The sequence below is a fragment of the Nannobrachium achirus genome (assembly GCF_963921795.1).
Source record: "Nannobrachium achirus genome assembly, chromosome: 5".
NCBI lineage: Eukaryota > Metazoa > Chordata > Actinopteri > Myctophiformes > Myctophidae > Nannobrachium > Nannobrachium achirus.
In genome coordinates, this window is record NC_137814.1 from 36,305,486 (window position 1) to 36,326,939 (window position 21,454).

General features: G+C 41.2%; 1 protein-coding gene across 1 annotated transcript in view; it reads left to right on the forward strand.

The window, feature by feature from the left end:
• Positions 1-1,791: 1,791 nt before the first annotated feature.
• The window catches only part of agap3 (ArfGAP with GTPase domain, ankyrin repeat and PH domain 3), a gene marked incomplete at both ends in the record, with an annotated part of 169,118 nt that continues 149,455 nt past the window's right edge, over positions 1,792-21,454 (forward strand). Inside the window, one exon of the mRNA XM_080726204.1 lies at positions 1,792-2,155. Coding sequence (XP_080582330.1) covers positions 1,792-2,155 — 364 coding nt within the window. The remainder of the gene's footprint in view (positions 2,156-21,454) is intronic.

Below are 21,454 nucleotides of genomic sequence, written 5' to 3' on the forward strand. Positions count from 1 at the left end.
TATGCTTCATGATTTAATATGGCTTGGGGGTAGTAGTAGATGAAGTGGGCATAGTGTGTAGGAAGGATTAAAACCATGACCCCACCATCCATGCACTGCATGGAACTGTGATATTAGGCTGACAAGTGGGTGTGCTCCATATGGCCAGGGCAGGGGGTGGGAAAGGTAGGCTACAGAATACTGTTGCCTGACCCTTATACCAGTAATTTGTAAAGAAAAATAATAATAATAAGAAAGAAAAAAAATAACAAAAAAATATAGGCCTAGGCCTATATACTTTTTGTTATAAGAGATACAAACCTATGATAGGCTGTAAATTATTAAACTCTGAGATCTGGAAATGTAAACATCATGAGCTAGGCCTACTGCATTCGTTTAGTTTGACACAATAATATTTGTACAAAGATGCCAAAGATGTTCGGCCATATCTATTCATTGCTTTCAGGTCTGGTCTACTGTCTGCTTTTGCTATTCTTCTTGCCCATTTAGTTGATAGGCCTACTGTATATTTGTCTATTTATTCGTGTTAGAAACAACAAACAATATGCTACTACATGCCATAGGCTAACCTGTATAGGCTACCAACTACCATGAGGTAAATACTATTGTTTTCTTCTCATACGACACAATTTGGTTGCATAACTGTCAGGTAGCTTATTGAAATGATGTGCACGTTGCTTTATTCTTTCTCTACCTCCATCCAATCGAATTACACCCTCCCCCAGTGGTAAAGTAACTAAGTAAATTTACTCAAGTATTAAAGTACAATTTTGAGGTAGGCCTATGTGTACTTTAATTGAGTATTTCCCATTTTCAGTATAGGCCATACTTTTAATTTACTTTTAAAATAGTGTACTTTTACTCCACTACATTTATTTTAACAATTTAGTTCTACTAAATTTGCAGATTTTGATTATTATTACAAAACATACATTAACCACTTCAGCTCTATTAGCCTATATACATTTTGACCATTTGAAAATAGCCGATCTGCAACACATTGTGAGCTTGTAGATCTGCTATTTTCAAAAGCTTTTTTGAAAGGGGACCTTAGGGGACAATCAGCCCAATCTAGAGTGGGCCTATAGCTACTTTTGGTACTTTAAGTAGCCTACATTTTGATGCCAATACTTTTACTCAAGTACATTTTGAATTCCGGGCTTTTACTTAATTGTAACAAGAGTATTTCTACATTGCAGTATTGATACGTTTACTTATAAGTAAAACAAAATGTGAGTACTTTTCCCACCACTGCCCTCCCCCCATCAGAAGTACAATTACGTGATGGGTGACGTTTCAGCATGCGGAGGAGGGCGCTGCTGGGCAGGGACCGCTTGGACCAAAAGAGGACTGAACGCTATTTCATTTCAGCGCAGAAACAACGCATTCAAGCAGGCAGCGGACCAGGGCGCCGTGCTGAAGCCTAGCCCATTGTCTCCTACAAACAGAGCAACTAAAGGAAAACGGTTTGTCTATTCCAGCGGTATTCCCCATAAAGGTGTGTCTAGTGATAGGGTAGCCTATTGCGGGTTGTAAGCCACAGAAAAAGGGCCCTGGACAGGACACGGCTAGCCAATAACAGACAATGAATCACAGTGAAGTTTTAATAATATGAACAAGGACCGCGTTTTGTTGCAATTGGCGACCAACTATTGATGCTCCTGCGCCGATCACCTTCAGACCACTGATTTGCGTGGACTTCTTTTGATCGCATCGGTTTTTTTGCATCATAAGTGTAGTTTGTGTATTACTGGTGGTGACGTTTAAACGAGTTTTGTGGTTCAAACCAAGATGAATTTCCAGTCGAGTGTCCCAGTGTCCGGTATCTCGCAGCAGTCGCAGCCAGCCATGCCCACTCCAGGCACGGTCCCAGCGCCTGTTCCAGTACCCCAGTCCATCCCGTCCCAGTTTGGATCCGGATCATCTGCAAGCTCTGGGGGTGGTCAGTTTGGTTCGGGGACTGTATCGTGCCAGACTGCCCAGCCCGGCACACCAGGCTCCCAGTTTGTTTTGTCCAACTCCGCGGCCATCAGAGCTGAGATCCATCGGTTCGAGTCTGTCCACCCGAATATTTACGCAATCTACGACTTGATCGAACGCATTGATGACCTGGCTTTGCAGAATCAGATCCGCGAACACGTAATCTCTATTGAAGGTGAGTAAAAGTGAATGTGGCTTGGTGCCGTTCATTCATTGGGGGGAGTGGGGTGGGGTTACCTTCTGTGATTCACATTGGTGGCAACAATGTTGCCATGGGCGCTCAAAAGTGTCAACAATCACAGACACTTCAGTTTGTGGGACAGGGTCTCTGATAGAAATCTGGTCAGGACTCTGGGGATCAGTTCAGGGTCTTTAAGGGAACTATTTGACCACATTATTACAATAACATGCAATACATACCAGCAGGAGACGTAGGCGAGTCTATAATCTTAGTTTACTTAGTTCTCAGATTCGGTTCAGTTGCTGAGGAAAGCAGAGGTCACACAACAGAACAGATAGTAGTAATATGCAGAATATGTTACAAGCTACTTTGTGTGACTGATGTGATAGACACAAAGTGATGACCACACTAAATGGTTAAATGTCATGGATCATTTGTCAAACAGGAGCTATCAAGCCTAACATGATGGAATTACAGTTGTATACAGTACAGTGTAGTATTAGGACTCAGTTTTAATGCTGGAGAGAGACCCACTCCAAATGTTACTGTGTGTGTGTGTGTGTGTGTGTGTGTGTGTGTGTGTGTGTGTGTGTGTGTGTGTGTGTGTGTGTGTGTGTGTGTGTGTGTGTGTGTGTTGCTTACTGAAGAAATGCCTTGAGTTGAAAGTAGTAATAATATTATTATTAACCATTCAGTTTCACTCAGAGGAAGTTACAGTAATCACTGGCAGTTAAAGATACAAATCAGCTCTCTACGGCCCTCCTTCCTAATATGATGGGAGCTTTCACTTGATGTCTAGTATTCTGTTGTTGTTGTTGTTGTTGTTGTTGTCGTCCAGTACTCTCTCTTTTACTGATATTGTACACATCTTGCACAGGCAACTCTGGTATTCTGGAAATAAGTGGTGGAATTTAAGAAGCCATGCACCATGTGCTGTTCATGAATGCAATGTCTGAAAGAGATGTTTCCTCACTTTAAGAGGGGGGAGTTATTACAGGTGGACATTGCTGGTTCTATCTTTAACAATAAGGAATCCACATGGGGTTGCAGAAATGAATGTTAATCTATTCTGTGGCACTATGCTTGAAGGTGTTGATTCACAAATGGTGAGACTGCATAACAAAATATTGTAGCCAAAATACATTTTCACGTTTCTACAACAGAATGACTGTAGTTAGGTAAGCAATGGCAACATTCCAAAGCGTCTCATGGACACTCAGGTTGAAAATGCTCACATTTCAATGTGTTATGTTTTATCTGAGAAAAATGAGGAATTGCATAACAGGCCCCAAAGACATTGCTGGCATACATCATACCGGAATGTGTGACTATGTCTTCCCACCAAATAACTACAAAGCAGAGAAGGGGCTCTTTAGTTTATTTTAATTGATAGAGAGTTGCATTGTCCATACATTGTTTTAAACGTATTCTAAGTTAGTAGTTTTTTTAAAGACATATCTCACAATATTGAATTTTAATGTTATATTTTAGTTTTTAGATAAGATTAGATACATGTTTGACCCCACGTTCTACACAACCATACCATGAATCTATGACTGTACAATAACTGCACAATCTGCAGAGCAGTTTTCGCACTGGCAGGTGTAAGGTAAGAACAGCATGTTGTGCAATGTGACCTTATATGCTCCAGGTTCAGGACAAAGCAGTATGAAAATGAAAGTGATCTTGTTCACAATATTGACCAGTGGGTCTTAGTTATGTCTGTCTTTTAGGCTTTGTAATGGAATTTATAGTTACATAGTTTATGCACACAGGGGTTGTAACATTCTTAAGTTGTTTTAATCTGAAGATTATAATACAACATATTGTCAGATGCACCATCATGAAAAGAACACTTTTACATTGATTTTGACATTTATTGTTTTTGTTTACAATACTAAATGTGTGGAATTGTATTAATAACCATCACTGTTGCTTTGAAGAGCTGCAACAGGAGACATTGTGCGACTTGCATTCACCTGCACTAGAACTGCAGCTCCGTTCTTCAATTTTGCCTCATCGCAGAGAGTCTGTTGCTAAGGAACCAGTGGCTCATGCCTTTAGTTGAGAATGTCGGAGAATGGATGAATTGAAATCCTATAGTCTTTAGAAAATGTATCCCTGTGTCTTGCTACCACAGTCTTTTTTTTTACTTGATCGATATTTATGACGGTTAGATGTAGACCTGTAGATAACTACACAATCAGTTTGAACAAACAGTACTCACAATCATAATGCATGTCTATGTTGCCCTTAACACCAAAAACACAAGTTAAAATATCCTTTATTTTTCCACATCTGATACTGTATACCTACTTATAAAGAGTGAGATGGATGAGCGAATGCATATCCAACACTCGCCTGGCATGATATTTGATACCATATCCTTATTGCATAATTGATTGTTCTGAATAGAAGATTTGTGAGGGCCTTTATTAACAAAGTAATACCTAATGGCAGGGGCAAATGTTGCAGTATGTCATGACTCAAAACGAGGTCAGAAGCTTGCTAAGTTGGGTGCTTTTTACTAAAATCATGGTGATGGAGACAGAGGCATCTCTCATACTGTATCTCTAATGTGATTTTGGATTATTTTTAGCTAGTTGTTCCAATGAGGAGGAGTGTTCCATTAACAAGTCTATGCCCTGGGAATAGTGTTCTTTGGTTTCCCCAGTTTAAATTGCAAGAGGCATTCCGGTTGTTGCCCTAATTTATATTCAAATCAAACCTTTTTCCTCGCTGTAAGCAATCACAAGGTAACACCCTATGCCATAAATACACAGCATTGCTAGTATGAAATTATAACTTAAAACTTAGCTTTCTGCTGGTAGTTGTTCGAAACGTAATGCTTTGATTATTACTTTATATTTCAGCTTTAAGTTGGTAAATCAAATAGGTAGAGTAGGGCTTGGCAATTAACTGAAAATATATAGAAAAACTGATATTTAGATTAAAAAAAGATACTTCATTGTAGAATGGTGGTGTACAAAATAGTGAAAATAGCTGATCTACAAGCTTACAATGCATCGTTGTGCGACACATCGTGAGCTTGTAAATGTGCTATTTTCACTATTTAAAAAAAATTTCATTAATCACACTCGTGGCAGAAGTTTGGAATAATCGTGATATTGACTTGAACTGACATCGCCCAGCCTTAGGTCAGAGCATTGAGCTTAACTTCCAGTAGGGCTCAATTCTCATTAGGAGTACATTGACACTTGAGAATTTCTTGACTTCTTCTAACGGGCAAAACGTGTTTTAATTCCATCAGTTTGATGATGCTCACATATATATATCGGTAATCTTAAACCCTGAGAGAAATCATCTTGTATTACTTAGCCCGTGAAATTTCAACCATGTCTCGCTTTTATAATTGAAGTTTCATTTCCCATAAGACTCTGGTGGTCCAATGTCAGAGCAAGGGCAGAGTAGTGCCTAAATCCATAGATTCTCTAGCTGGCTGCACTGGGATTTCAGTCAGGGAGTTGTTAGCCTGCACTCACTTCAGGTTGGAGTATAATGGAACATTGTGTACAGAAATACCAGTGGAGACGACACACAGCGATACAGAAAGCACACGACAGACAGAAGCCTGCCTAGAAGTTTGCTGGCAGAGTGTGGCATCTAAGCAGTTGCTTGGTACCTACTGCATCTCTGCACCAGTCAATTACCAAGGAGACTGTAAAGTGTAAAGCATCACCCGATTCCAAAAGTGAGGATGAGAATGCTTTTCCTTTTTTCTATTTTTACTGCTGTTGGATTTGGATTGATTTCCCACACAGTCAAACCTGGGTGGGGAATCAGTGAGTGAGAGAGTGTAAACATGGACAGTATGGGTGCAATTTACACAGTTTATTGACCACCTAGAAGAAATCATATCATGCTGAAACTAGAAAAGTGTGCTCCTCGGAGCACAGGTCTCGTCAGGCCGGGTTGCCTACCCAGGGCCCGCAAGCTGTCATAGCCAATTGGAATGGGATCTGAAAAATCTTATCAATACATCTTGATACCATGATCCCAAAGGTAATGTGTACCGATTTGAGTTTTGAGTGTTGTTATAGGATGGGTAAAATGCAGAGGACAAATTTCACACGTATAGTGCAAATGTACTGTGACAAAACCACCTCAAGGCGTGGGGCCCGTATTGTATATTGTATTTTGGACAAAATCTGAAGAATTTTGATTGTATGACCCACAGTTAAAGATGTATTGGCCAAAATGTGAATCGACCTGTTATATTGCCACCATGAGGCCAATTTGGAAAATGTAGGGTACATTTCCTCTTCAGCCTAGCGGGAATGTGCGTGCAAAGTTTCACGGCAATTGGAATCTACGTTCATGATTTGTGGCATTTTGTTCAAAACGGGCCACTCCTGCGAACTTTGGAAGCCAATCAGAATGGAATTTGAAAAATCTGACAGATAAGTCTTGTTCATATGACTGTACAGATAATGTGTACCGATTTGCGTGAGGTTTAGACAGCAGGAGTAATAACAGAAACATGTAATGTAAAATCGTCCTGGAGGCCTGGGGCAGAGGCCTCCAGGGAGTGTGTGCACGCGCAATGTTTCATGCTGATCGGTCCAACAGTGCCAAAGATCAGCTGCACGCAGACAGACATGCAGACGGACAGGAGCAAAAACATAGTTTCTGGCCATCTGGCCTTCGGCCGTTCGGCCTGGTGGAGAATGAGACAATCATTTAATTACTTGCGCCAGCAAAGCGTGCAAGTACTGCATTAAACTGCGTATGTATGCGTGATTTGTTTTTCTCGTAACGGCTACCTGGCAAGCCCCACCGTGGCAGCGTGTGATTGGCCTGCAGCAGTCCAAGGCACCTACAGTCCCTTTGAGCCGCATTGTCGCTATGTCTACATGTTATCTTTTCGACAACCCAACTCTACCCCTAACCCTAAACCTAACCTCCGTGGGGTGTAGCCAGAAAAAGTGGCACGACCGGGATACGAACCTGGGCCGCATAGATTGGAATCCTAGAGACCAATCCGCTAACCCACGGAGGCAGGTGCTGGGAACGGCATTCTGTCTGTATTAGAAGGGGAGGAAAAACCTCGCGTAGGGGAGGGGCCTCGCGAGGCTGCCACTCAAATGGCGCCTGGCCAATCACAGCGCGTCTTTTCAGGGACTTTCCAGATTTCTGTTACCTTTAGATATCACGCCGTATGTATGTATGTCGGTGTCCTTTATTTAAGCCTGTAGCCCAATCAGGAACCAGCATTTCTGGCAATGTCATCATTAAGAGCCAATGAGGGACCAGCATTCTTGCATTTCCTGGAGATGCCAGTGGTGATGCCAGTGGTGCCACTTACTTGTGCACAAGGCACAAGTTGGCACTAGGGTTGGGTATCGTCGGCGATACTTTTAATGGTATCGATTCAATGACGTCGATACTATCGGTATCGGTTCACGTAAAAACGAACGATACCTTGTTTCGATACTTTTGAATGCACCCCTGGCCGGTCGCATCTGTAACAGTTTGGCTAATGAGAGTTTAATGACTGCTTTTGTAGGCTACACTCGTTACTGTGAAAATAGCCGAGAATAGCCTATAATGTTTATTATTATGATAATGATCTAACGTCTATAAAATAGCCCATAGAAAAAGGCAAATAATAATTATAATAATAATAATAAATAAAAAATAAAAAGTATCGAAAATGGTATCGAAAAAGGTATCGTATCGATTCCCAGGTATTGAAAAAGGTATCGTATCGATTCAAAGGTGAACGATACCCATCCCTAGTTGGCACCTCGACAGAGAGCAGTTCTAGACTAGTTGACACTATTTCAGTGACAGAGGCCAGAAAACAGGGTTCATAAGTACATGCCAAATGTTCTCCAAGCGATGAGTCAAATAAAATTGGTCATTTAATGTGACAAGAAATAGACTAGATTCACTTAAGACTCAGACAAACGAATGTTATGAAGCCTGAGATGGTTGAGGATAGGGGATTTGATGGCTGCTGGCGGTGGGGAGACTGGGAACATAATCATTTAAAGATATTGATCACCGTAGGCCATCTGTGTCAGTGCTTCTGCTGCTAGCTACTGAAATTGGCTCATTGTATTGCAAATCACCATACCTTTAATTATGGATTACAGGGTGATTTGACAGAGAGAACTGAAAAAGTCAGTCAGTGTCACCATCTGCGACTCTCTTAATTATGTTATTTAATGTAGAATGTCTAGGGTGGGAATGTTGTGTGTTTATAGAGTTGCTGGGTGAGTTGCTGGCTAAAGATCTGTACCTCTGTAAGTAGGAGAAAGCAGATAAACACATCTGCAAAGCCTGGATTGTGTCCAACTCTGGGATATTGAGTCACTTGGAGTCAACCCAGTTACTACCAAAGGTAATGGGAGAATGATCCAAGTGCTCTGGCTGTAGAGATCCTTTATACCAAAGTTGGCAAAAGATTTTTAAGTGAAAAAATTAATTCACTTTATACTTTGAAAATACGTTGTTATCAGTGAGCAATGTAGTTGTACGACAGTATACTCCTTTGGACTGTAGAAGAAATTGAAGGCAACAACCTGAAATGGGCATGAAGCTGTGATGTCACTCATCCTACTTGAAACTGACACTCTACCAAGTGTGCGCTTGTTGTCTTCACATTCACTTGGAAGAGATGGTCAGATCCCCTGTAGCATTTAATATCAAAAACGCTTCTACGTTGGATGGTGGTATGTTCCTTCTGTCAGCCATTATTTAATCCTTATTGGGGTGGATTTCACAGCAAGTTTACATCATGGCCAGGTTTAATCTCAGGAGACCAACTAGCCAGCAGCAGACTTTTTCCCCTGACTGAGGCGTGACAGATAACGGGGCTCACACACGCCTCGCTCTGAAAAGCCTCTTTGTTTTGTCATTAGCCCATCCAGTTTTCTCTCGTCTCCTGCTTGAAACTGCTCATTACGGCCTCATTCAAGTGAGTTCAATGCTGGACGTGACTGTTGACCTCTTGGCCGTCAGGGATGAGCCGAGCTGGTGGGTAGCACATGCAGGGCACCATGGGGTCGGAGGGGGCCTGTGAGGTTCCGTTGGGGTCAGAGGGCTTGCCTTTGCCTCAGCAGCTCCTGTGGCCACTCGCTGCTGCAGCACCACTGCGTACGCTCAGCGAGTGTGACGCTATACTTCACAGTAGAATGTCCCCCATTGTGCCCTTGAACAAAGGCTCTCTCTCCCATTGATGGACAGCTACAAAAAAATCTTGTGGTCTGAAAGTGAAGGGCTGGAGAGAGGAGCTGGTTAGTTCTCTGAAAAGGGGTGGGGGAAAAAGTAAAGTCATGTCAATCCTTCCAAATTGAAAAATGGTAGAAGGTGCAGAATGTGTTCTTGGGTTTTGTTATGGTCTAGTTTTGTTAAAGGAGAGAGTGGAGTAACTGTTACGATGGTGGATTAAAGTGGAACGGCACTGAATTTCAGAGCTCATATGCATTTTTCTTATTCTTTGAAAAGTAATCATATTGTGCATCACTGAATATTCACTTTCTCCTACTGGCAGAAATAAGTGAGAAGTGTTTGTCCCACCCTTTGAATCTATGCTGTGAACTACATATATACACGTACTGCTCACTTGCTCAGTTACTGTCTGCATACAAAAAGATGAAATTGGATTGCAAGTGCAAGAGTGGCTTTTTTGGATTTAATTAATTTGGTTACTGCTGTGGTTGCTGAATGAAGATAATTTCAATGTAAAGGTGCTATTTAAGTAGTTCATTTGGATGCCCATACCCATTACTGTAATTTTGTTGGCCACAAATCCACAAAGTCTGATCTTCCATGAAATGTCAGTGCGGCAGCATTTCTCAGATTAAAGTCCTCATTCTGTGGGTTCTTGAGGGAATGCTATTGACATCACCCATTCATTATTGATTTAACTGTCCTCGGCTAGAGAAAAAAGGATAAGTGAACGTTGAAATTTGTGTTTCAAGTCAAATTGATCTGCTTTTCACAACCAGGACTCCCACCATCAGCTCTGTGCCAGATTACACATTATATGGTTGTATCATGTTAAACATGATCATTGGGATTATTGTCAACAATCTGTCACTTATGGCTGTGTTTTCTAAAGGTCAAGAGAATGGTCAATTAAATTTGCCCTCAGGTTGTTGTTTTTTCTCCCTCAACCGGTGCATCATCCAGAACCCATTGTGGAAGTGCTTGCGTTTCCTGCCGGTGTTGCAGGGCTGTGACCAGATGGCCACTGACAGTGGACGGGGCTTTGGAAGGCAATGAGTGAGCAACAGATGGAATGGCGCATATGCCTCCTAGTCCCACCAGCCTGCCAACAGTCCCGTGTCTAGCTGTTTGGAAGATCCAGTCCCTGTCCTGGTTAGGGATGGTAGAAGGATGATGGTGAAGAATAAACCTGAGGTTGAGGGAAAATAGTGCTGGGCAATATGGATGGACACAATCAAATATCACAATATATTTTATTATTGTGACATTGTAGGGATGACTTGGTGCTTTCACAAAATGTTTACACAATGAGTTTGTTTTTAAAATGATAATAATCCGTAATGCTGCTTATTTATTATATTATATGCCCACTTATAACTAAGTCGGTAAAGGATAATAATATGGCTTCAAATAAGTTAATAAAATTGCATTAGTAGTTTTTTTTTTTTTTATCAGGAAAGACAACAATTATGCCCTGGCTATCACAATATCCAAAATTACAGATGATATCTACAGAATATATCCATATCACAAATAGATGGACAGACAGGCAGACAGACCTACCTACCTTTTATTAATTCCATAAGGGATATTTCGCCATTGCAATTATAGCAGTCGCATACAAACAATAAGAACACATACAATATCGATACAATATTGATGTATTGCTATGGGCAAATATTCATAAAAGATTCCCATGATGGGAATGCTGATCTGAGAACAATTTGTCAAACAATTTGTCAATTTAAATGTGATCTGAGCACCGTGAGCAGTGGTCCAGAATGAGTACTGCTGTTTTAGAACATCTATGAATAAGGAGAGCTCAAGCTTTATCCTATCACTCTGAGGAGAGAATTAATACCACAACATTCCTGGCCCTCAGGGAATGCATTTTCCACATTGAAGAGGAAATGCATAAAGGAAACATGGCAAGTGCAAGGCCATAATGCATTGGAGTATGACGGCGTAAAGTGGCTGTGCATGTGTAAGACCATAATATGGTAGCATATGATTGTAGCAGCTTGCATGTGTAAAGCCATAGCGTGGTGGAGGATGACATAGTAGCTGTGAATGTGTATGGCTGTAATGTAGCCTTACATTAAGACGCATTCTGCCGAGACTTTCGCATTGTGACGTTGGGGCGACGGCAGAAGCGTCTTACCGACTAGTCAGACAGGTCGGGGGCATGGTTGGCAAAACTGCAATTGCGGCTCTACACATGCACAAATGCGAAATATAGCTTCCGGAGAAGTTCTGCAAGATGTATGCGACTTGTCCGGAAGCCTTGTTTAATGTATTAGTCCGTATTTTTAAATAAAATTAGTTTTTACCAAGTGTACTGCTTTTCCTCGTTTGCTACAATGTTAGCTGCAACAGCGCCCGTTGGTGGCTGGAAGCATTATTGTGCATTCTTCCTATAAGTCATGTCCTTGTATGAGCGAATGGGGGAATGGATGAACGTCACATGATAAGTGCAGCCATGTTTAACCAAACCAGTGATGCTCGATTTGGAATCGACACACACTTAGTAAAAACTCATTTTATTTAAAAATACGGACTAATACATTAAACAAGGCTTCCTGACAAGTCGCATACACCTTGCAGAACTTGTCCAGAAGCTATATTTCGCATTTGTGCATGTGTAGAGCCGCAATAGCAGTTTTGCAGACCATACCCCGACCTGTCAGACTAGTCGGTAAGACGCTCCTGCAGCCGTCCCCACGTCACAATGCGGAAGCCACTGCAGGTCGTCTTAATGTAAGGCTAGCTGTAATGCAGATGAATATGATGGCATAGCTGTGCATGTGTAAGGCCTTAATGCAGTGGAGTATGACAGCGTAACTGTGGTGGTTGTTTTACTGGAGTCAGGAGTCACTAACTCCCATTTCTTGGGAGCTAATTGGGAACACGCAGTCTATTTAAAGGTTGCAGGACTGTGGAAATTAAATCACATTTCTTAATAGCGCAGGGCCATGTCACAGTTTTATGTATCAGTTGGCTCTCAAGGGCATACCTTGGAATACTTTTTTGTCAGAGTAAAAAGATTGAAGCTAGATGGAGGTATTGTGTGTCATCTGCCACTATTCTATTATGTGAATGTAGTTTATTGGGTTAAGTGTTTTAGGAAGGCTCATTCTTTTTGTAAGTCTGTAGAAATTCTAGGGGTCACATTTGCCAGTAGATGACCAGATCTATTTTCCAGAGGATAATTCTGAGCTTAATTCATTTTAACCTTGCATGAACCAACACCAGGGCTAAAATCATGTGGCACATTTGGCGTTTGGATTAAAGACTACATGGTTTGCAGTATGACATTTGCCGTCTCACTCGGATGAAAATAGAATTGGAGTCCTTACCGCGTAGTTTATGGTGTGAAGTTCCGAATGTTTTCTTTTCTTTTGACGAAACTAAGGAAAGCCTGTAAGTGTGCTCTGCAGAGTTTGGTTTGTTTGAGGTGAGCCGAGCGCACTGTCAATATGGCTTGTTTAACATGTGTCAACTGGATATTATCACCGTGGCTCCACATTCCATATGTAGATGTCATAGGCTTGATGATCCCTGACGCTGTGACCTCGGGTGTCGTGTGTGTGTGTGTGTTGTCTTCAAAGGCAGTCTATCCAGGCAGCATGCCAGATATTTGCTTTCCAGGCATCTCGTTGCCTTCGTGTAGAACAGTGGACCAAGATATGACGTTTAAGAAGTTTCCTTAGAGATGGGACAAATTCATGCTGTAACAGTTTTTTGCCATCATTTTCATTCACTGTTTGTATTCATTCAGCTGATCAGAACGGCAGGAAGAGGGGGTTTTTCTTTTTTTTTGTTGCAAAGAAACAGCTTTTTCTCAGGGAATCACTGGAGAGGAAGTGAAATGTGACCCCCATTACTGTTTATACCCCATTTCCTGCATTCCCTGACTGGAATAACCTAAAGTTGTTCCACTGCTGTACTCCCCCTGGCCATGACCCGTGACTTGTGTCATGTGGTGGAGTATGTGAACCTCATGTACTACAAGTAAAACATGGAACATTAATTTAAGTCTTCTTGAGATAGGTAAAAATGGATGCAGATTGTACTGTGTGTAGAAGCACAGTCGCAGTGTCATTTTCAACCAAACATCTGAGGTGTTTCCTGGACAGCCATGAAGGCTGCAGAGAACTTCAGCTCTGTTTACTTTTAGTTGGTCCTTGTTTTACGTCCCGTTTGTATTCGTTTCTCTGTTGTTGGGCTTTACTTCTCAGCCCTAACTCAAGTAGTTAGGTTTGAATAGACACTTTGTTTGCTCTACCGAACCCTGCTATGAATAACTTTCACATAGAAGGCTTTAGTTTATGATGCGTTCTGTTAACTCGGATTGGCCCATGAGATAGCTGAAGAAATCCCACCTTGCTAACTGCTTTAGTCTCAAAATAAATTAATGCACACAAACACAAATGTGTTTCAGAACTATTTATCTCTTTATTTTCTCTACATAAAAATACTTTTCAATGCAAACAAATTCATTGATTTATACATCTATTGCTGTCTTTCTGCAGTTGATTTGGGGATAATGTATTGAAATGATTTAACGTAACAGACTGGGTTACACCACTCCGACATGTCTCCTTTCCGACATGTCTTCATTCCGACACTAACCCTATCAGCCACATAGAGCTCTCATTCTCAGATACGTAGTGTAAAATGAACAACTTGAAAATGCTCAAAAGACTTCCAGCTTGTCTGAAATATAATCAAAGAAATAATATTGAACATTGCTGTCAAAAGATATTAGCTAAACAGTTTAGACATCCTTTTCTTAGTTTACCCATGAGCATGTACATCCAGATATATTGATCTGGTCTATGTGATTGGTTAAAAGCCCCCTTTCCACTGCAGCTTTAGCACCACGCTATACGACACTACACCGCACCACACCACACCACACCACATCAAAATATCTACATTTTCCATTACACAAAAGTATCCCTATCGTTAAGAAACGAATTTACCCTTTTAACTGTGATAATAATACAATATACATTTGTATTACAACTATCCTAATTATAATACACTATAATGGATTATAAGTGTGATTATGATACACTATAAATTGTTATAATGTATTACTATGATAATTATAATACACTATAATAGATTATAACAAGTGATTATAACACAATAGAATCTATTATCATGTATTACAACTATATCCTGGTTGTCTAAATGAAACGGCAGTGAGTGATCAGTCATTATGAAGTGTTTGGCCCTGTTTGGACTTGCTCAGACCTACTCTGGAGTGGATACATTTTAGTACCACGTTTAGTACCACTTTCACACCACTCTACCCAGGAGCTTGTAGTGGAAAACCTGGCACAAGTGGGCGGTGTGGAGTGGTGTGGTGTGGTGTTGGGCCATGTCAGTGGAAAAGGGGCTAAATAGGAGGCATATGAAAGCAAAGGAGACCACTGATTTGTGAGAACGTTAGGGGACTAGGGGAGTCTGGTGGGGTCAATAGAAAGCGAGCGCTCCTGGTTTCAATCTCACTGGGTCTCAAAAACACTGTCATAATGTAACAACATCCTAATGTTTTTTGATGGAGGTGCAAATACTTTTAAATGCATTCAGTTTTGGATTAATATTATATTTAAAACAAAAACAAAAAGGTTTGTGGATCAGAAATCCACAAACCACAAAGCGGATTAAATTTTTGAACAATGATAAATATGTATGCAGTGATGTTAATAGGTTTTTAATGTAATGAGTCCCGGGACCCAAGACGGGTCTTTCGGATGAGTCCCAGGGATATTTTATGGGTCCCACAAAAATTCAACGCGTCATGTCATTTTTGACAAAGTGCAGCATTTAACTTGAATTGGTTATTATATGGTTATGTTCATGTTACGTAGAAATGTGTCTGAAAGAAATGAACCACAATTCCAAATCTTACAATTTGAATACTTCCAAATAGTCATGTGATGGTTTGATTTTTTTTATACCTAACCGGTAATATCGGATGTTGACCACTTGGGGGCGTAGATAGAAGCTTTTACCGAGTCTTCATAATCAACAGCCACCTGTTATTTTATATACATCGATAATATATGGATCTTCTAAGTGAGATCATGATGTCTCCTGTTTGTACTGTTACTGCTTCTATGGAATGGGGGAAATGCCGTGCTTGTGTTTGCTCTGCTGTACATTGAACCAGTGGACTGGGTCAAAAACAGTCGATTAGGATTGCTTGTAGATCGGCTACTTTTGTTTTGAACGGTTGATCATAGAGGCCAGGGACGTGCCGCGGCCGCCCCTCTATGGATGCGGGAGGGCAAGGCACAGGCGGCCGCCACCAAATGGACGGCGCCGCCACGAAAACACTATAATCAATCAAAACAGTTAGGCAGTCTAGGCTACATACATACTGTCTCAGATAGCATACATGCTAGGCTAGCTTGCTTCCTCCGTGTTGTAGTTGAGCCAATAAAGGTTATTTGACCACGTTCACCACAACGTTAATCGTCGCTATTGCTGTAAAGACGCAATGAAGACCTGTGTGGCTTCTAACACGTTGTCCAATGTCCACCACATCTATAAACAATAGCGCGTGTATCCAGTTGTTATTGAATGAAGACGACAGAGGGAGAGGAGGCGGGTCGCTGTGTGAGCAGTGAGCATGTCATGTTTCTGCGCCATACACGTTCTGTGGGGGAACCCTTTTTGGTGTATCACCTAACACGCTGTGCCACTATGGTCAGAGAGCGGCCCGGTGCTACGCTAAAACTCAGGCACCCATTGAATTCTGTGACCATCCACATACACACAATGGCGTTCAAAACACACTGTCGTTAGTTCTATCGTCTGTTTTAAGACTTTCTACGCGGATTTCATTTGTGTTAACATAGCATTAAGTAGCATGCCTTCACCCATGAACAATGGTGGCGTCTGGACTTTTTAAAATATTTTTTTTTCGCGACGTGGTAAATTATTTTAACGTGGACTCCAATGGAGGCGATGCGTCCATGGGACCCAAGGACACTGACGTGAATGCGTCTTTAGGCAACGTGAATGCGTCAGAGACGCGTGACGCGCACGTATTGACGTCACTGTGTATGCAGTGAAAGCATTTTTGTGGAGAGAGTCATAAATATATAAATACCAAAATACATTTGTGATTCTGTCTGTTTGCATTCATTCATTTTGAGACGGATCTGACATACAAAACTGCATTCAGAGACTGCTGAAAATTCTTGGAACATTCAAGTCTTTATAATCTTGTTATTCTTCTCATGTATGCGTACAGCAGCTCTGTAGGGAGCAGAGCATAACTATAACATCAGACACATCGTTTAAGGGTCTAAGTTTATCTTTGCATTCTGAGCCTGATATTACAATGGTACCAGATGCCCATTAGTTACGCTGTGTGTGTGTGTGTGTGTGTGTGTGTGTGTGTGTGTGTGTGTGTGTGTGTGTGTGTGTGTGTGTGTGTGTGTGTGTGTGTGTGTGTGTGTGTGTGTGTGTGTGTGTGTGTGTGTGTGTGTGTGTGTGTGTGTGTGTGTGTGTGTGTGTGTGTGTGTGTGTGTGTGTGCGTGCGCGTGTGCGTGTGAAAGAGACTGCAGTACTGCAGCATGTACTGAATCATTATCGCAAGAGTTTTACTGTATTAAACAAGTAGAAGTGCTACTGGCAAAAATACAAGGACATCCAGGAAAATGTGAATAGAAATGGAAAGGTTAGGTTATTCATACCAGCAAGTACCCTCGATACCCTCTCAGTTATGAAAGTGACATGAACCGAGGGACCCATTGAAAGGATGAGGTGCAGTGCATCTTTAACTCTCAAATACCGGGAACGTGCCCGCGTCGCATTAGATTTGAACCACTTTAACCATTATTTCATGCTTTAACTATTGAAAAATAGCAGATATACAAGCTCACAGCGCGGCACCGAGTGCCGCGCTGCGAGCTTGTAGATCTGCCATTTTTGAAAAATCATGAAAATGTGCGCAAGTCTTTGAATATCTTTGACCTGCTCTTTGACCCAACTTCTAAATCCTTCCTCTGAATCAGCTGTTCTCAAACTTGTTCATGTCAAGGACCCCCCAAAATTACATTTATTCGGCCGCATACCCCTATTTCAAAATATGTTGTTCCAGGGACCCCCCAGAAGCAGTGATTTGAGTTACAAAAGTCTGCTTTGAAAAATATTTATTGAAGAATTTGCACACATTTTCACGATTTTTCAAAAATAGCTGATCTACAAGCTTGCAGCGCGGCACTCGGTGCCGGGCTGTGAGCTTGTATATCTGCTATTTTTCAATAGTTAAAACATTCATTAATTGTAGGCCTAAATGGGTTAAATTGAGCAGACCATGCAGACCCTTTGTCTTTATATTTGAAACGAGCCATTTGAAAGATTGGCTCAGGGCTATCTCAATGCAGCTTCTCTACAGGATCAGTCGAGATGACGAGACTTTGCTCATCGACTGAGAGGGGGGCGCTGGCAGGAAAAGTGCAGTGTTCAGCAGCGGAGTGCTCACATTCAGAAGATGAGCTTGCCTCGAAGTCTGTGTGCAGGAACGAACTGCTGATCTGGGATGAAATAATACCAGGTCAAATATAAAGGAAGAAATGATGACACACAGGGACCCCACTGTGCTCTTAAGCCTATTACGTTGTGAATCAATTTCAACAACTAGCAGTGGTGGAAAAAGTACTCACATTATTCACTTAAGTAAAAGTATCAATACTGTATTATAGAAATACTCTTTTAGGGTGCCCTCACACCAAAATACCTATGAGAGTGGAATCCGCGTTCCGCCAATGCATTTCAATGAGAAGGGAGCGTTTTTTGCAGAAATCCTCTGCTGGCATGAAACCGCTTCACTCTCATTGAAATGCATTGGCGGAACGTGGATTCCACTCTCATAGGTACTTTGGTGTGAGGGCACCCTTACAAGTAAAAGTCTGGAATTCAAAATGTTCTGGAATTCAAAATGTACTTGAGTAAAAGTATGAAAATGTTAATTGGCATCAAAATGTACTTAAAGTAAAAGTAATAGTAAAAGTGACGCGTTGTGAGCTTGTAGATCTGCTATTTTCAAATGGCCTAGGTATAAAATAGGGCTAAAGTGGTTCATGTATGTTTTATAATATTATTATTTATGTCTGCAAATAAATGTAGTGGAGTAAAAGTACAATATTTGGATCTGAGATGTGGTGGAGTAGAAGTAAAAGTATTGGAAATATTCAATTACAGTACTTAAGTAAAGGTACTTAGTTACTTTACACCACTGGTAACAACTAGCATGCAGAGATGTGTCCACTAGCTGCTACATGACACAGAGAATTGTTCACATAATGCTGTGAGATATTATTTGTTTGTTAAAATTGATAAGATTGTCAAGTAAAAAAAATGCATTATTCACTTGAAAATATGTACCTGTAACTTTCCTGTTCTAACCTGCCTTTGAACCCGGGTTTTATGCCACTGAGCTAATAGAGCCTGCCTGCTTGCTTTGGGGAGACATTTTAGACCTTCAGGTCAAAATCTATGTCAAACCAGAAACGGGGTTGTGTCAAAGGTCGTGTCCAAGCTAGACACAGGATCTAAATGTCTCAGTAGAAAATCAGGGAGGGGCGCAGTTGGGAGCGCTGTCGCCTCGCAGCTAGAAGGTCCTTCCACGCGCTACGCCCAACCGGGGAAACTCCCCCCTGTCAGGTGAAAAGAAGTGGCTTGCTCACTCCTCATGCACTGAAGGATGCATGAGCTCAGTTTGGGGCCCTCCCCAGGCGCGGCATAGGGAGAGCAGAGCCCAGGATTACAGCCGAGGCAGGCAATTGGCACTGGGTGAAAAAATGGGTTACAAAGTCGTGGGATAAAAATTATATAAATATATATATTAAAAAACAACAACAGGGAGACCAAATGAAACCACCCCAATTGTAGAAGTTATATTGTATTAACATACCATACCCTACCATACAGATTGGAAAAATAACATTGTATTCACCAAAAACAATTACATAATAGAGCTTTAATGGTCATAAGTATAAACTAGGCTTTAGCTTCACTGTTGTACTCGGAGCTCTGTGCTATTCATTTGGCTTCAAACTCTTGTACTCAGATAAAGAATGTTGAAAGTCAGAGATTACCTCTCTATTACTATTGTTTGTAGAGCTTCTAAGGATAACACTTAGCCTAACACTTAACATTTTTCTTTGAATTCATCTTGGGCTTGAGAATCTGACTTCAAATCTAGCTTTGATCCACTTCTTGTTACAATAACAGACCCAAACTAGAATCAAAGCCCCATATTATTACTATTACACTTACACTACAAAAGACAGCTCTGTTTTGTCTCGAGCCATGTTGTAAGAGAGACAGTTGTCGTCGTCCTCCAACAAGGTCTGAGATTTGGCCCTCTAGTAGAGCTGGCCTTGTGGAGAGTAAATGTTAGGGAATTCACTAGAGATGATACGATCTGCGATTGTTGCTTTTGATCCGATAGCGATATGGCAGTATCATCATACCGATACAGATTCTGATCCGATACAGCACATTTATGATACATTTATTTATGAAATATGATATATAAGTAATAAGTACAATAACATAAAATAAATGCACATATTTATTATAATCTATCATTTCCGCTGCGATCTGATATATTCTTTTTTGGCTGATATCGAGCCGATATCCGATCTGAAGATCAGATTGCAGCATCCCTAGAATTCACATGTACCACTACCTTGCTTCATTGGGTCATACTAACCCTGATGCATAGCCAGATGTCAGGTAGGAGAAACACAGTGACATCTCAGTCATTTTACACAATCTGAACCTTTAACATCCGCCCTTTTGCCAAAGAACCCAGAGATGATGTGCTTGTATGTCACGATGTGTTGTGTTTGATGCTTGTTGTATGTTGGCAGTGTAGGAACTCAGGAGTCGTGTCTCTCTCTCAGTAGTGGAGGACATTGCAAAGCCGGTGGTGGATGGGTAGGCGGTGGCAATGTGTTATGTAACAGCCAAGTAGTGGGCCAGAGTAGCTCAGTGCCTAGCGTGTGTGTGTGTGTCTGTGGTGCTCCCTTGAAGTGTGAATTTCTCCACGCACTTCCCCCTCGCACTTGTTTAGTGCCAAGCCCAGAAGGGATGAATGTACGTAATGCGAGTTACATGTGTTTGCTGGGGGTAACGACGATCATAGATACAGTAAAGGATGAGGGAGGTTCCTCTTCTTAACTGGGGCAGGGATAATTCCTTTCTGATGGCCAATTTTTACTTATCTGATATGATGCTACTTGTGTGCCGCTCGCTGAAAAGGACTGTTTCTCACTTGAGAACTATTGTGTCTGCTCTAGAGATGAATAACAGAGGCAGCTTGTTCTCAAATTCAAGGTTAGTTTTTTAGCTCAAAGCATTTCAGTTGGTGGGAGCCAAATTGAAAGGAAAGATTATGAAGAAATAAATACACATGTATATGTCATAATATGTCATTCCCACAATTTAATCTTTTCTTTTTAATGCATTTTGCAACCACTGCCAGAGGCTATGGTATTTGACATGTTACTGTTTGGGAACCCCTGGCCTAGTAACTCCATGTTTTTGACAAATGTTAACCTTTTTACGAGTTCAGAAATATGAAAGCTCAGTGCTGTGACTTCCCTTCACCCCTTTAAATCACTGGTTGTATGTGTGAGTTGCAGTGTGCTACAATGCATCTAATTGACAACAGCCTGCTTTGTTGAGTGAGCTATTGTATGAACACATTGGTATGGTGATGATTCATTGAAAAATACCTATGGTTGCATATGACCGTAGCTGAGTAATGTAACACCCCAGCCTGCACGGTCTCAAGGACAGGATGCATAGCTATAATCCTATGCACCAAGGGTCTTCAACAGGGGGTCTGGGACACCTAGTGGGTCCTCAGAGGTACTATAGGGGGTCCTCCAAATCTTTGTTTGATCAAATCTTTTTTTTCTCCTTTTTTATATTAACCACTTGAACCCTAGTGTCCATATTCTGAGAACTTAAGCCAAAAATATTGTTTATAATATTGATGCGTTGTGAGCCTGTAGATCAGCTATTTTTGGCAAAGAGGTTTGGTGTAGAGGCAAAAAA